The 15337-nt window shown below is 39.3% G+C and overlaps 1 protein-coding gene across 10 annotated transcripts in view; it reads left to right on the top strand.

The window, feature by feature from the left end:
- Nucleotides 1-15337, top strand: part of NPRL3 (NPR3 like, GATOR1 complex subunit) — a 124546-nt gene that overhangs the window by 88611 nt on the left and 20598 nt on the right. For all 10 annotated transcript variants that reach the window (XM_074196978.1, XM_074196979.1, XM_074196975.1 and 7 more), the window contains 2 exons: nt 3536-3642; nt 11078-11207. In XM_074196978.1, coding sequence (XP_074053079.1) covers nt 3536-3642; nt 11078-11207 — 237 coding nt within the window. The remainder of the gene's footprint in view (nt 1-3535; nt 3643-11077; nt 11208-15337) is intronic.

Genomic DNA, 15337 nt, shown 5'->3' with positions numbered 1-15337 from the left:
ATTTGTGGTATTGTATGGGGGGTTATATATATGTATAAAAGGGTTGTATGGGAATAGTGTGTAAGGTCTGAGTGGAGGAACATTGGGAGATTTGGCAAAGGGGGATGAAATGAGTAATAGGATATAAATGGAGGATAATATGTTGGGGCGTCCCTCAGCATCTCTTTGGATATGGTTATATCTGTAAACCATCCATAATAACTGGCAATAAGTATAAATAAGGTAATTAAGTAAAAAAGAAAATCACTCATCAAAAAACCCTTTAGTTTTTCAAATTTTTGTTTGACTGTGTCTGGTTGTGGGTGTTGGGACTCTTAATTATGAATGGCAATTTGATATAAGTTGTTGATGCTGGAACCTATTCTGTAGTTAAGGGGCCCTGGACCTCCCTGTTCTTAAAGAAAATCCTAGGGTGGCTAGGTGGCACAGTGGATAGAGCACCGGCCCTGGAGTCAGGAGTACCTGGGTTCAAATCCTGCCTCAGACACTTAATAATTACCTAGCCATGTGACCTTGGGCAAGCCACTTAACCCCATTTGCCTTGCAAAAACCTAAAAAAAAAAATCCTAAGTGCTAGGAGTCCCCAGTGGGTATGACTAGTTTTTCCTTTTCATCTATACTATTGCTTCCCTAAAGGTTTCCTTGCCCTGGTGCTACTATTTGTTTTTCCTGCAGTGACCTTTTTTAATACAGCATTGCTAATAAATAAATTTGGATTGATATATTGGTTGCCTGGAAGTCTAAGCTCTCATAATGACTCCTTTACCCATGGGCCTGTGTCCTGAACTGACCCTTGGTGCTTTTGTTTCTTGTGAATTAAGGCTTTCATCTATATTTCCTGACTCTGATAGGGAATATACAACTTTGAAAATATAGAACAAGCACATCAAAAAGGAGCAAAGCTTGGAGAGATTCAGGCAGTCACTTCCCTAATTTGGATTCTTTTGAGTTAGGTTCTGTGCTCGATGCCCAGATTGGCTGCCTTCATGGGTTGGCACAGTATCTTCCTTAAAGCTTTTCCACAAGTGATATTAATATAACAGATTGTTCTCTCACCCCTACCATTTATATCCTTTTTTTAGTCGTAAAGATCCAAGTAATGTAGTCTCCATCAGGTGGTGTGCATAATTTTCATCAATTTATCCAAACCAAGATTAAGATCTGCTACTAGTGAGAAATTTGCCTGAAGGTTATTTTTATTAAGAAAGAGTGATGATTAATAAATTACTAGATAAGTGATTGTGTGTGTGTGTGTGTGTGTGTGTGTGTGTGTGTGTGTGTAGAAATGGGGGGGGTGGCATGGAAAGCAAGCTTGACTAGCACTTTTTACTTTCCTCAATAGAAGTCCTCTCCTTTGAAGCCTCTTAATGGTATGGTGGGTTAGACTTCTCAAATATTGTGCCAGCGGAGCACTTGCTTTGGCAGATCTCACCAAACTGAGCAAAAGTTTTTTGGTGGACTAACATTTGAGAATCCCAGCTTAGCTAAGTTTGGAGGAGCTTATTTTCAAGTAGTTGATTAGTCACCAAATGATGAAATTTTCAGCCACCACTCATGAAGACCATCTGCTAAAGGCATGGAAGGCTCTGGTCTTCATCAATGGAAGGAGTTGCCTGCACCAATGAGATCTTGGCTCTTTGGAAATATTGAAAGATAGTCAGCACCTTTTAGTTGCCCTTTTAAATATGCTCACTGTTCATGGAGACATATCAGAGAATATAAATTGAAATATGATAGCCTATAGGCATGCAAATGCAAGACTAAGAAGTGAATGAATCTAAGTTAAGAAAAGCTTTATAGGTTTAAGGATTGTGAAGTAAATTAGAGTCCTTCCCTCTCTTTTTGTCTATTTTTAAGTAAGGACCTTTCTGCCATAAAAATTAGAAATATAACATTTTAGCTCTGATTTCCCCTTATAAAGTTGGACTTGATCAGAACTGCAACTATAAAAGGATTTTCCCACAAGAAAGTTATCTCTAGTGACTTGGGCTTTCTTTAATTTGCTCATTCTATTTATTGCAATAGGGCTTCCTTTTGAGTAAGTGCCACAGGAGAGTAAGACTACATCAACAACCTACTTTGCTTTCAGTGAATGTCTTCTCTTTTTTGGGCAGCATGAGAAGGAAACTTGAATAGAAGTTACAGAGTAGATTTCAGCTTACTATAAAGAGAAACTCCCTAAAAATGAGACCCATCCAAAAACAGATCAGTGTTTCTTTATTTTAAAAAAAAAAGTGATTTTTTTTCCCCTAGCTTGAAGTATTTAACTGAAACCAGATGACCATCTACCTTTTTAGATGATGGTTAGGAGCACTGCTCTTGAAATGAGAAGAGCTGAGATAAAATCCCAACTCTGCCTTTACTGGTGACCCTGAGCAAATCAGTTTACATTTTTGAACCTATGTTTCTTCTTATTTAAAATAGAGAAATGTATAATACTTGCCTTCTAGGGAAAAGATCAAATGTGCTAAAATGAGCTTTTTGTAACCATGAAGTAGGCATTATGGAGCCACTGCCACATTGTGGCAGTCCATGCCCTGGGTGGGAGGTTTGTCTATGAGTGGTCTCTCAAATATCTTTCTCTCAAATGAGTATCACATTTTAAATCATACAAAACCCTGGCACCTTTTGACAGTTGTTTTTTTCTGGGACAAGGATTTCCAGTCCTACTGTCTTCCCAACCCTGAGCTGACTTCCCTTATTTTGAGGACTATCATGGATTTATATCCCCCACCTTCCCTCCCCCCACCCAAAAAAACCCCAAACACTCTCAAAACAAAAATAAATTAGCAGGTTTTTAAAAAAATTAATTACATGTCCTGTAGTATTTCAAACTTACAACTGTAATGTATTAAAACTCCCTAAATGCTGACATGTGATTGTGTGTTCTCTGCTAAACTTACTCCTGAGTAGAGTTATAGTATTAACTCAGATGAGACCTGGCACTGTCATTGGATGGAGCCTGAATCCCCATGAAGGACTACATGACCCACATGACTCCCACCAGTGTGGGTAACCTAGGTGACAAATGACCTGTCAAAAGGAAGCCAGCCCTTTCCCTTAGAAGAGGCCAGGATAGCAAGGACCTCTGATTAAAAAAATATGACCCTCTTTAAAAATAGGAGTGTGTTGAACTACACAGGAAATGATAATACAAAACCCCAGATTTCAAGTTCAGCTGTTTAAAGCACAAATCTATGGCTCCAAGTTAGGGGAAGGTACTGTCTGCACAATTTCTGCCCATTGAGACTTGGTAGGAAGTTGGAAATGTAAAAATTGGTACAAAATAGGAAACAAGCCTTGAAAATACATTATCTCATTTGAAACTCTGTTTCATTCTTACCTGCCACATGTTGCCTCTGAATGGGGGGAGGAGGAGGTGTCTTCAGAGACCAGAAATAATCACCTCTGAGAGAAAGCAGAGGTGATGACCTAGTCTCCTGGACTTCTAACTAAATACCTTAGAGTGAGTGAGACCCAGAGCGAAATTTGCTTTACATTGTTCCTATTTCCCTTACCTCTTGTGTCTCTGCAGGTTTTCCAGCTTGCTGCCCACTTGGTATACTGGGGCAAGGCCATCATCATCTACCCACTGTGTGAGAACAATGTGTACATGCTGTCTCCCAATGCCAGTGTATGCCTGTGAGTAGGAACTGGCCATATGACGACTCTCAATCATTTGACCAAAAGTAAAGGCACCGGTGATCTCACCACCTTTATTTTTAACAGCACTTAGAAAAGACAGTGATCAGAAAAATTAGTAGGGCACTTGTGTCCTTCTTATTTACTTCTTTTCTGTGAGAAATTGTTATTGTCATTGCTGTTGTTGTTGAGTCATTTTTCAGTTGTGTCCAATTCTTTGTGACCCACTGAGTTTTCTTGGCAAAGATACTGTAGTGGTTTTTCCATTTCCTTCTCCAGCTCATTTTATAGGTGAGGAAACTAAGGTAAATGGGATTAAGTGACTTGCCACAGCTAGCGTCTGAGGCCAGGTTTAAACTCAGGAAGATGATTTCAGGCCTGGTGCTTTATCCTCTGTGCCACCTCATTGCTCTTTCTGTAGAAAGTGAAAAGTAAATCCTTGTCTGGGCTAGCTTCCTGACATCAGACAGTGACCATGGTGAGATTTTTGTAGCTAAAGTTGTACTCCTAATAAAAGTTTATTTGCTTTTGGAAGTCAGAGAGTGGATAGAGTGTTTATTAAATCAATTTTAAATGAAGGTGTTGAGGGTGAAAGTGGGGAGGAAAAGCATGTTAGTAAGCAACTTCTCTATGCCAGGTGCTTTAAGAAATCTGATTTGATCCCTACAACAATTCTCAGAGGTAAGCATTATTAATATTATCTTCATTTTACATATGAAGGAACTGAGGCTCTGATTAGCTAAGTGATTTGCCCAGGGTCACACAGCTAGTAAGGCTGGATATAAATACAGGTCCTCCTGACTCCAGGCCCAGGACTCTCTTCCACAACAAGAGGGTGGAAGAGTCATCTCTGTAGTCAGGCCATTTAGGATGAGTTCCCTGGTTAGTGAAGTTGCCTCATGGAATAAACAAAGATAAACCTCTTCATTTTCCAGTTCAGTTCAACATATAATGTTAAATATTTATTCTGTGCAAGGAATTTTGTGCTAGACAGTGGAGATATAAAGACAAAAAAAAATTAATTAATCCCTTTTTCCAAGGAGCCTAACATTCCACGGGGTGGGGGGTGGGGGTGTAACATGTATATGGTCTTGTAGTAAGACTCCTTGCCAGAAGTCTTTCCACATTCATGCTCATCTCCACTAAGATGTCGAAATGATCTTCTCCATAAAATCCTCTATTGAGTGTTCAAAGCCTTTTTTTTTTTTTTTGATCTGATGTTTATCCTCAAAGAGGACCATGGTATCAGGAAGGTGATGCCATGATATGTTCATGAATTGGATTTGAGTGAGGGGGTGTTGTGCAAAGTCACCAGTCTCACTTTCCTCCAGAGCCAAATGGGTCTAGTGACCAGATTTGGATCAGGATGACTGGAGATAGCCCTGGATTCTAGACTCAGGGTCACACACCTAGTAAATGGCCTGACTCCAGGCTGATTCTTGAGCCACTGTACCTCCTAGATGGCCATTGGTTTTTTACTCCTTATATCACTGCCGTGTGATCCAGTAACACTGACCTCCTTGCTATTCATCAAACAAGATCTCTCACATCTCCCAGTTCTAGACATTTTCATTCCAGATTCTATGTCTGAAATCCTCTTCCCCCATTATCCCTGCCTTCTCCTTCCCTAATTTTCTTCTAATGCCAGCTAAAACTCCACTTTATACAGGAAATCTTTCTCAATCCCCCATAATTTTAGGACCTTTCCTCCAAGTTTATCCTGTTTTTAGCTCATTTGTACATAGTTATTTTCATATTCTTCCCCCATTCAACTGTGAGCTCCTTGAGAGCAGGAACAGTTTTTTGCCTTTCTTTCTTACATGGAACATAGTATCTAGCACATAATAAGTACTTAATATTTATCGACTGACTGACAAAGATAAATAAGTACAAAACATATACAAAATAATGAAAAATCATTGCAACAGACACAGGATCAGGGAAAACCTTGAGAAAGAGGTGTGAGACACCTGCACTGGATTTTAAAGGGAGCTAAGGGTAACAGATGACCAATATGAGAGAAAGCATTGAATCTGTGGGGAACCATCTGTGTAAAGACATGGAGGGGTGTGTCTAGGAGTCCATTTTGATAGAAGAGAGAATTTATGAAAGGGAGTAAAAGAAATGGAATTGGGAAAGTAATGGGAGCAAGATTGTTAAATGCTAGGTTTTTAAAGTTTATCCTAAAGGTTTTTGGGAGCTATTGAAGATTTTTGATTGGGAAAGGAGTGTTTTAGGAATATCAGTTTGGCAACTTTGTGGCAGATAGATTAGCAAGAAGAAAGACTGGAAGCAGGGAGACTATTACATTAGTCTATATGAGAGGTGATAAGAATTTAACTAACCTAAGGTAGAGGCTATATGAATAAAGAGAAGATAATGAATGTAAAAAAATTTGAGGATTTAGAAATGCTCAAAATTTACTACTAATTAGATACAGAAAGTGAGAAGAAGAGTAAAAAGTCAAGGGTGACTCTAAGGTTGACTAAGAAAGAATGGTAGTATCTTAAACTGAAATGAGGAAGTGTGGAGGAGGGAATAGATTTAGCAGGAAATATAATGCATTCTGCCTCATTATATTTAAATATTTAATTTTTCAATGACTGGGAGAACAGGCAATTTTTTTTTAACCTAGATCTCTGATTTCATCTGTGTGTGGAATTTCTTTTACTAAAGCAGAACAGCAGGGGCGGCTAGGTGGCGCAGTGGATAAAGCACAGGCCCTGGAGTCAGGGGTTCAAATCCAGTCTCAGACACTTGATACCTAGCTGTGTGGCCTTGGGCAAGCCACTTAACCCTATTTGTCTTGCAAAAACCTAAAAAAACAAAAACAATAAAGTAGAACTGCAACTCTTCTGTACCTTGCAGTCTTAAAGGTATCCTGGGGCAGGAGGAAATTAAATGATTTGCCCATCACCCCACAGTTGGAATGCGTTGAATAATGACTTCAATATCATACAATAAATTAGTGGTAGAATTAGGGTTAGAACTAACAATTCTTGCCTTCTTGTCCAGTGCTCCTGCGTCACTAGCTGTTTTGCTGGATACATTCTGATCAGGGCCTCAAGAAGTGTTGCAACCATAGTTGAGCACTTAACCCAGAAAATAGGGAAATAGTCCTCTTGGAGGCTCCTTCCAATAATTGTGTGACCTTGGGCAAGCTCCTTCTTCTTAGAGACTCAGTTTCCCTTTCTGTATCATAGGAAGAAGAATAAAACCTTTTCCTTACCTACCAGGGGCTCTCTTGAGCAAGAAAGCAGTTAATTAAATATATGAAAGTGCTTCGAAGAACAAAAGTAGCTTGGAACATAAACTGGGGTTATCCCTTTTAGCTAACATCTTGAAAGAAAAAGTCCTATTTCGATCCTTAAGACTGTAGGAAGGCCTTGTGTCTTGGGTTTCATCTCAGCAGACCTAAAAAAAATGCCTCTTGAGATTCTTTGTTTACCTCATCCCAGTACTGCTTTCAATATCCAAGTCAGGTGGTTAATTACAGATTGATTTGATTATATTTTCAAAGCACTTTTTTCTTTAAAACATCTACAACCATGTACTGAAAATACCAGCCTTTGTGTACCAGTAATGTAAAAAAGGGTGTGAATTCAAAGAGGACTCATGATTCTTGTGTGTTACCTAACTAGGGTTCATTTAAAATCATTAACATTTCATTTTGATCAGAGTCAACTAAGAGGATGCCAAAGATACAGCACACTTGGATTTCAGTTATGATTATAGATGATATTTATATGATACCTCTGAGTATACTAATGGCTTCCTTGTGCAACATGGCATTTGATCTCCATAACCTTATCAAGTAAATGATTCTCATACCTGTTTTACAGGAAGGTAAAACCTAAAGTTCAGGGAAGTTAGCCACTCGCCTGTCATCTTTTAGCTAAAAAGTATCATAGGTGCATTTGAACATAGATCTCTCCCAACTTCCAAGGCCAGTTGCTCCTTTTTTTTTTTTTTGCTCTCTGTTGCCTTTGACTCTGCCACTGACGCATTTGAAAAAATCTCATGGCTGTACTCATGGAAAAGAAGAAAAAATGAGGACTAAATAATAATACATTCATTCATTTTGTGAATATTTATTAGATGCCTGTGATGTGCTAGCTAGCTGCTGGGTGAAGCATGAAGGAAAAGCAAAAATGAAATAGAATGTTATCTCAAAGAGTTTACATTCTACTGGGGGAAACAGGAAATTAAATGAAAAATATGTGCAAAATAATTCTATCTTTAACTCTCCCCCTCTCCCCCAAGTCACTTGACTTCTCAGTGGCCCAAGCAACTTGCTACACTTAAAATTGCAAATTAGGTTTTTGATTTGCCTTGATGGAAGGAGTTTCCTCACCAAGAATTCTCTATACTAGTAAAATCACAGGTTTGGTTCAAAAATCCTTATCAGATTATTCATTGTCAAGGTGGGGGGGGGAGAAGGCAGAGAGTTAGAAAAGTGTAGAACTCAAATGCTTACAAAAAGATGAATATTGAAAACTTTTTGCATATAATTGAAGAAAACAAAATAACATTCAAAAATCCAAAACCAAACAAAAATGAAATCTATGTCTGATTGGAGTGTGGAGCAACTGAAGACTGTGAGACCTGTTAAAAGTTGACTGCAGTAGTCCAGATAAGAAATGAAAGATCTGAACTTGATTTGTACTAAGATGGTGACTGTAATTGTGGAAAAAAGGGAGCAGACATTATGACAATAAACTTTACAAGATTTAACCATCAATAAGGACTAAGAGAGAAGAAGCAGCTGAGGATGATTTGAAGGTTAATATTATTTGAATAACTAGACCCAAAGACTGCTAATAACTATATCAATGATATTTTTGATAGAGAAATTATATATCTCATGGAAAAGTGATATTAAAATATCTATTAAGTACCTTATAATGGGAAAAAGGGCGGCTTGATGGTGTAGTGGATAGAGCACAGACTCTGGAGTTAAGAGAACAAGAGTTCAAATCTGGCCCTAGACTCTAAATAACTATGTGATGCTGGGTAAGTCATTTAACCCTCAATTTCCTCATCTGTAAAATGATCTGAATAAGGAAATGGAAAACCATATCCATTTCTTTGCCAAGAAAAGCCCAAATGGGGTCATGAAGAGTCAGACATAGTTGAAATGACTCAACAAATGTGCAAAGATAGAAGAGTTAGCCCCCTCCTATCAAGTAATTCACATTCTAACAGAGGAAACAACATATATAGAAAGTATTAGCTACAAGTTAGCTGGGAAAGTCCCATGGTCCTTAGGGTACATCAGCAAAGCAGCTGGTAACCCCTTAATGTCATTTCCACTGATAAAATCTATATATTCTATTGTTGAACCATTTGATAGTGTCAAGGACTTTGGTGACGATAACTTTGTCTGGGTTTTCAGTAAGTGTGGTAGTAATACTTGCAGGAGTAGTTGCCAACCTGCATTTCCACAGAGGCTGCTTCCCAGAATGATAGGCTAAGACAGTAGGATGGCATTCTTATTCCAAAGACTCTTGGATTCAGGATCTAGGTCTGAGGGGAGATGGTAGTCAAGATGGTGATGATGATGGTTTGATTTGCCTAACACATGCTGCTTCTTGTCTCCCTATATGTGGCAGTAAGCTGGCTCCTTCTCCAGAGGAGTTTCATCCCCAGTTGATGACTGTAGACTGGGCTGGAAGCAAGAACCAGTGGCCTGGGGGAGATGGGGGTAGTGCCACACTTAGGGCTCCTGTGCTTATCAGCTTGTTGGTGACATTTAGTCAGCAGTTGTTACAGAAGGTGACCTCTTCTACACAATGACATCTCCCCTCAATGAGAATTGTGGAGACTGGGCTGAAAGCAAATCTGATTGTTTTGAGAACATTTCCAAGACTCTTGGGTTCAGGGTCCTGGGTTGTGTCCATCAGGGTTTAAGGAAAGATAGATGGTATGGGTGGTTTGACTTTCCTTGCACAGTCTGCTTCTTTAGGGTGCTTTTGTTGCTTCAACTAGGTCAACTTTTGCCTAGCTTTCCTCATATGAAGATATAAAGGACTCACATAATAAATTTGAGAATGACATGAATCTAGGGAAAAGGTGTTGATAACATAATTTTCTGAAAAGAACAATTGACCAAATCTAATCATATGAAATTTAGAAAGAATAAACATACTATTAGCTTTATGTTTAAACAAACTTAGCAGCTGTACATATATGATGGGAGAGATGTAGCTATGTGCATCTCTAAGAAGACTATGGGATTTTTAGTGAGCTATAAATATGTTAACAGCTAAACAGACTAGACAACATTGATAGAATTCTAGTGTCCATCATGAAGCAGTGAAGAGTTTAATTGCAATCTTCATTTATCAGTCTGCATCTTGAATACAGTATACAATAATGTATACACTGAATTTTAGGACAGATATTATTAACAGGGTGTGTGGAGAGCTTGAAGGTAAATTGAATGGAAATTCTGCTATATGGGAATAGGCTGAAAGAATGGTGGACATTTATTCTGGAGAAGAGAAAAATTAGAAGGGGATATTATCACTGTCTTCCTATATTCTAAGAACTCTTCTGTAAGACAGAGAAAAGACTAGTTTTGTTGAGCCTACAAAGCAAAATGGTGACCAACTGAAAAAAATTAGAGCGAGAGGGTCTTCAGTCCATCCAAGAGTGGAACAGGATGTCTGGGCAGAGTCAGGGGTAGGTGGAGAAGGTGCCCTCTCAGAAGAGGCCTTCACATGGACATTGGGCACATGCTGGATGGTTTGAACTGCTTAGGTGAAATTGGACTAAATGACCTCTAGGTCTTCCAAGCCTTAGCTTTATGATTATGATCCTATTTGACAATGGGAAATCTTAAAGCATAGGACAAAAGTTTCTGAAGATAAGCTCCACAAGGAGGGTTCCCAGCCAGATATGCTTAGTTGAAAGGGGATATGCATTAATGAAGGGAAAAGATGAGAAAAATCAAAAATCTAGAGAGTCCCATTATAAAAATGTAAAAATATAGGAGCCCCTTCTGTTCTGCAGATCCTTTCATTGTGGTGGCATGTTTGAGTTGATATAATTTATCTCACTACCTTCAGAGAACCTAAATGATAAAATTGTCAAAGGCCATAAACTGTCAGCTTTCCCAAAAAATCTGCATGCTTTTTTGGACTCTGACAACCTCTACACCAAGAAATGATTGTCCTTCATGCATATCCCCTACCCAGGATACTAATCTTTAAAGAGAACAACTTGCTGTACCCTTGACCAGAAAACACAACATTTGAAAAATATGTGAAGTAAATGTGTCCAGAGCACAAGGCTAATAATATAACTTTAGTTTGTATGAATAAATAGAAGCAGGTTTGAATCCCACTGCATTCTGCCTCTGTCAGACATCTCTAGTATTATTGTATCCCTTTCTGACCAAGGGATATGATCATTATCTTATTGCTTCCAACAGATATTCTCCTCTGGCTGATCAGTTTTCTCGGCAGTTCCCTACTCACGATTTGCCATCTGTTCTTGCCAAATTCTCATTGCCAGTTTCCTTATCAGAATTCAAGAACCCTCTTGCTCCACCAGTACAAGAGGTAAGTTGTTGGAGAACATCCCTGGGTCTGCTTGGGAGCAGGAGTTAAACAAGGTAGCCTTTAAAAACCCCTCCCACCCCTTTTATTCTTTAGGTATCCATCCCAGTGTTTCAAGTGGGCATTCCCATTGCCTATATCGTTAAAGTTTTGTCACAGAAAATGGATTCATTTTAGCTCTTTATCTCCACTTGCCAGGCAAGGCCTAGCTATGACATTAGCATTCTAAAACTCCCCCAGAGTATTGCTGTTTCCTAGTATGAATTTTTCTAAGTGAGGTTCCTTGATTTAGTTTGAGACTGGGACAAGTTGGTTGGCTTCTCTTTTTTCCGTACCAAAAGAGGCCCCTTCTAGGCTAAAATGAGCTGATTTTCTTATCTGCAAATTTCACTCTGTCAAAATGATATTGACCTTTAACTGAAATGACAAAATTTGAGTTCAGCCCCTTACTGGGACCTGAGGTGTTTTTCCATTGATAGCAGAAGCAAAGAGAGCTTTGTTTTTACTTGTTCTGAATCTCTCAGCTGTGGCTGCTCCAGTGAGTAAGGGGGAATTGCTGCTGGGCACTATACATCCTGCTTCCCTCATTAAGGTGCACATAGTCTTTAGGAACTGGAATGGAGCCCTAGAGCTCAATTAATTTTGTAAGAGAAAGCTGGTGAGAAGAACCAGCATGCCAGGTCCAAGAGTAGCTTGTCATATTTGGGGCCCCAAGAACTGCCTTCTAGTTAAGTCTTTTCCAGTGTGAGAAATGTTTAAACCAAGAGGGGAGCAGAGGAAATAGCCATTAACAACAACTTTTTATGTTGTTAATCCCAGATTTCATGATGGATATATGAAGAGCATTTATTAATTTACTATGTATCAAGTTCTCACAGAGTGCTGGGAAAACAAATACAAAAGAGAGTATAGTCCCTGTCCTGGAGGAAGAGACAATACAGAACAGAGAATGGTGGCTGAGAGGGTAGCTTGGCCTTGGGAATGACAGGGATACAAATAGAACCAGGGACAGTGTGTGTGTGTGTGTGTGTGTGTGTGAGGGGAGAAAGGGATTGTAGATAGCAAGGTGACTGGGATGGACAGTTGAAGACAATATGAGACATGGCTAGATATAGCAGCAGAGAACAAATCTATACTCATCAATCAGTGTAGTTCAGGCTCAAGTTAGAAGTGTTAAAGCTGAATGGATGGAGGAAATTCCCTGGAAACTAGAAGGATGGTTTCTGGATGTCCATTCCAGGGGTCCTGGTCCAGTGGGAGAAAGGCGTAGCAACAAGGCATATGGCAATGTGGTCAGAGCAGATGTCTGCATGATTTACAATATTTGATCTGCTCTGAGGCTAGCTAATAATTGCACCTCCCTGTTGATCAGCTCTCTATGGATCTCTTGGGTTCCCAACTCAGCTCAGATTTCAGTTGGCTTGAAATCTTTCTTTCTAATTGGTTATACTTTTAACTGTTCCTCTAGTAACATATTCAGTCTTTTGTCTTTGATTCTCTTTATTACTATTCAGGACTTTACACCCTTTTAGTCAGTGTAGTGAAGTGGGTCCATGATGACAGAGTCAAATGTTATCTGAGCCTGAATGAGATTCATTAAATAGCATTTGACTGGAAAGGCTGGAAAGGCTGGAAGAGAGGTTGAAGTAGGAAAGTTCCAGAGAATACTTTGTAGGTGTAGAAATAGAGCAATTAGAAATATTAATAGAGTATTTACAGGGACAGTGGTATTATCAGAAAAAGGGCATCATTACATGCATTGGTTTTCTTTTCTTTTTGAAGCTGTAAAGGAAGGTTTTCACATTGAGATGATATTGACAATAAGAAGGAAGTTTGAGGAGTTAAGAGATGATTTGTTTTCCAGAAAATGAAGATAGCAACCTTTTCACATGTCATACTTTTGGGGGCAGCTAGGTGGCACAGTGGATAGATCACTGGCCCTGGAGTCAGGAGTACTTGAGTTCAAATTCTGCCTCTCACACTTAATAACTGCCTAGCTGTGTGACCTTGAGCAAGTCACTTAACCCCATTGCCTTGCAAAAAATAAAAAGGTCATACTTTTGGGCCTATGTTTTCTTCTATTCACAGGAAGTTAGAATGGGGTGAGATTGAGCACTACCCCTCAGTTGCAGGAATTTTTCATTGAAAAGGGTTCCTGTGCGTTTTTTTTTTTTAAAGAGGAGACAGTCAATAAGAGACAAAAAATGAAATAGTTCCTCTCCCCAAGAGGTTCATTTTGTGTTTGTGTAAATAAGAATATACAAAACCAATACAAGGGCACTTTCTGGAGGGCCCTAGCATACAGGGGAAGAGAATCATGAAGATTTCACATAGAAAGCAGCCTTTTAGCAGAGTTTGGAAAAAAAAAAAGGTAGGGGTGGCTAAGTGGCATAGTGGATAAAGCACCGGCCTTGTAGTCAGGAGTACCTGGGTTCAAATCCGGTCTCAGACACTTAATAATTACCTAGTTGTGTGGCCTTGGGCAAGCCGCTTAACCCCATTTGCCTTGCAAAAACCTTAAAAAAAAAAAAGGTAGAAGGAAATGAGAAGGTGCATTCCAGGAATGGAGCATTGGAGAATGGTGATTAGGAAAAGGGAGGTGGTAGGTGAGGTTAGCAAGGAAGGCAAGTAGCTGAGTCAAATAGGAATTATTGTAGTTTATTGATTAGGGGAATAACCTGCTCAGACCTGCTTTTAGGGAAAGTCACTTCAGCAGATGTGTGAAGAATGAATTAGAGTGGGGGCAGAGCCAAGATAGCAAGAGTAAAGACAGGAAATTCTGACAGCTCTCCCCAGACTACTCCAAATACCTCTAAATAATGATTCTAACCAAATTTCTAGAGTGGTGAAACCCACAGAAAGATTGAATGAAATAATTTTCCAGCCCAAGACAACTTGGATGATCCATAGGAAAGGTCTGTAATGCTGGGATTAGAAAGAGCTGCAGTGCAGCAGCTGCACCCTAGTAAACCAACTCTAACCATCCAGGAACAGCCCATGGGGCACCCGGGTCCATGGCAGTAGCAGCAGTCTCCAGATTTCTCAGCCCAGGGATTGCCAAGGACAACATAGAAGTTCAATGGGAAAACTCTACCTCACCAGAATGATTCTTGAGCGCATTCCAGCACAGGCTTCAGCACACACCCACCCTCAGGAAGCAAGAGTAGACCTGTGGATCCACCTGGCAGGAAGCCACCTAGCAGCTGTTTCCAGAGCACTCAGCCAATAGACAGTAAGGGGGTTGGGAGAGACTGCAGAGATCTCTCTGCCATTTATCCCTGAGACAGGACTCTGTTGCTTTGCCCATACTCAGATCCAGGTAGTAATCTGAGCCCCAATCTCAGGAAAAAGCTTTACTGCCATAGTGGAACAGGGAATCTCCTTACAGTTCCAGGGCAGAGGGGAGTCTTGTGGTCATCCACAGAACAGAGCACAGGCCAGGAGAGTAGTCAGAGTCTCTCAAGAACTTGAAGGAATTGAGATTCCTGGGAGATGTCCCTAAAAACAACTGCAAAAATCCTCAAAAGCTTGGAAAAGCATATCTTCCACAATGGAAGCAGAGCCCAACTTACAAAGAGTTAAAATCAAGTCATAGACTGGGGAAATGAGCAAACAATAGAAGAAAGAAAAATCTGACCACAGACAATTACTTTGGCCCTATGGAGGATCAAAATATATATTCAGAAGATGATAAAGTAAAAGCTTCTGTATCCACTCTGCAAAAAAAAAATGAATTGGGTTCACACTATGGAAGACCTCAAAAAAGATTTTGAAAGGCAAGTAAAGGTAGAAAAATTAGGAAAAAAAGAATGATACAGGAAAATCATGAAAATCAAGCCAGCAGCTTGATGAAGGAATTACAAAAAATATACTGAAGAAAATAACATCTTAAAAACCAATTTAGGTCAAATGGAAAAAGCAGTTCAAAAGTTCAAAGAAGAGAAGAATGCCTTTAAAGGCAGAATTGGTCAGATGGAAAACAAGATACAAAAAGCTCTCCAAAGAAAATAATTCCTTCAAATGTAAAATGAAGCTAAGGGAAGGTGATGATATTGTGAGAAATCAAGAAACAATAAAACAAAAACTAAAAGGTTGAAAAACTAAAAGAAATGTGAAATATCTCATTGGAAAAA

This window comes from Macrotis lagotis, chromosome 8, assembly GCF_037893015.1.
Source record: "Macrotis lagotis isolate mMagLag1 chromosome 8, bilby.v1.9.chrom.fasta, whole genome shotgun sequence".
Classification (NCBI taxonomy): domain Eukaryota; kingdom Metazoa; phylum Chordata; class Mammalia; order Peramelemorphia; family Peramelidae; genus Macrotis; species Macrotis lagotis.
Note: the sequence above shows the minus strand (reverse complement) of the source record. Positions and strands in the feature narration are given on the sequence as shown.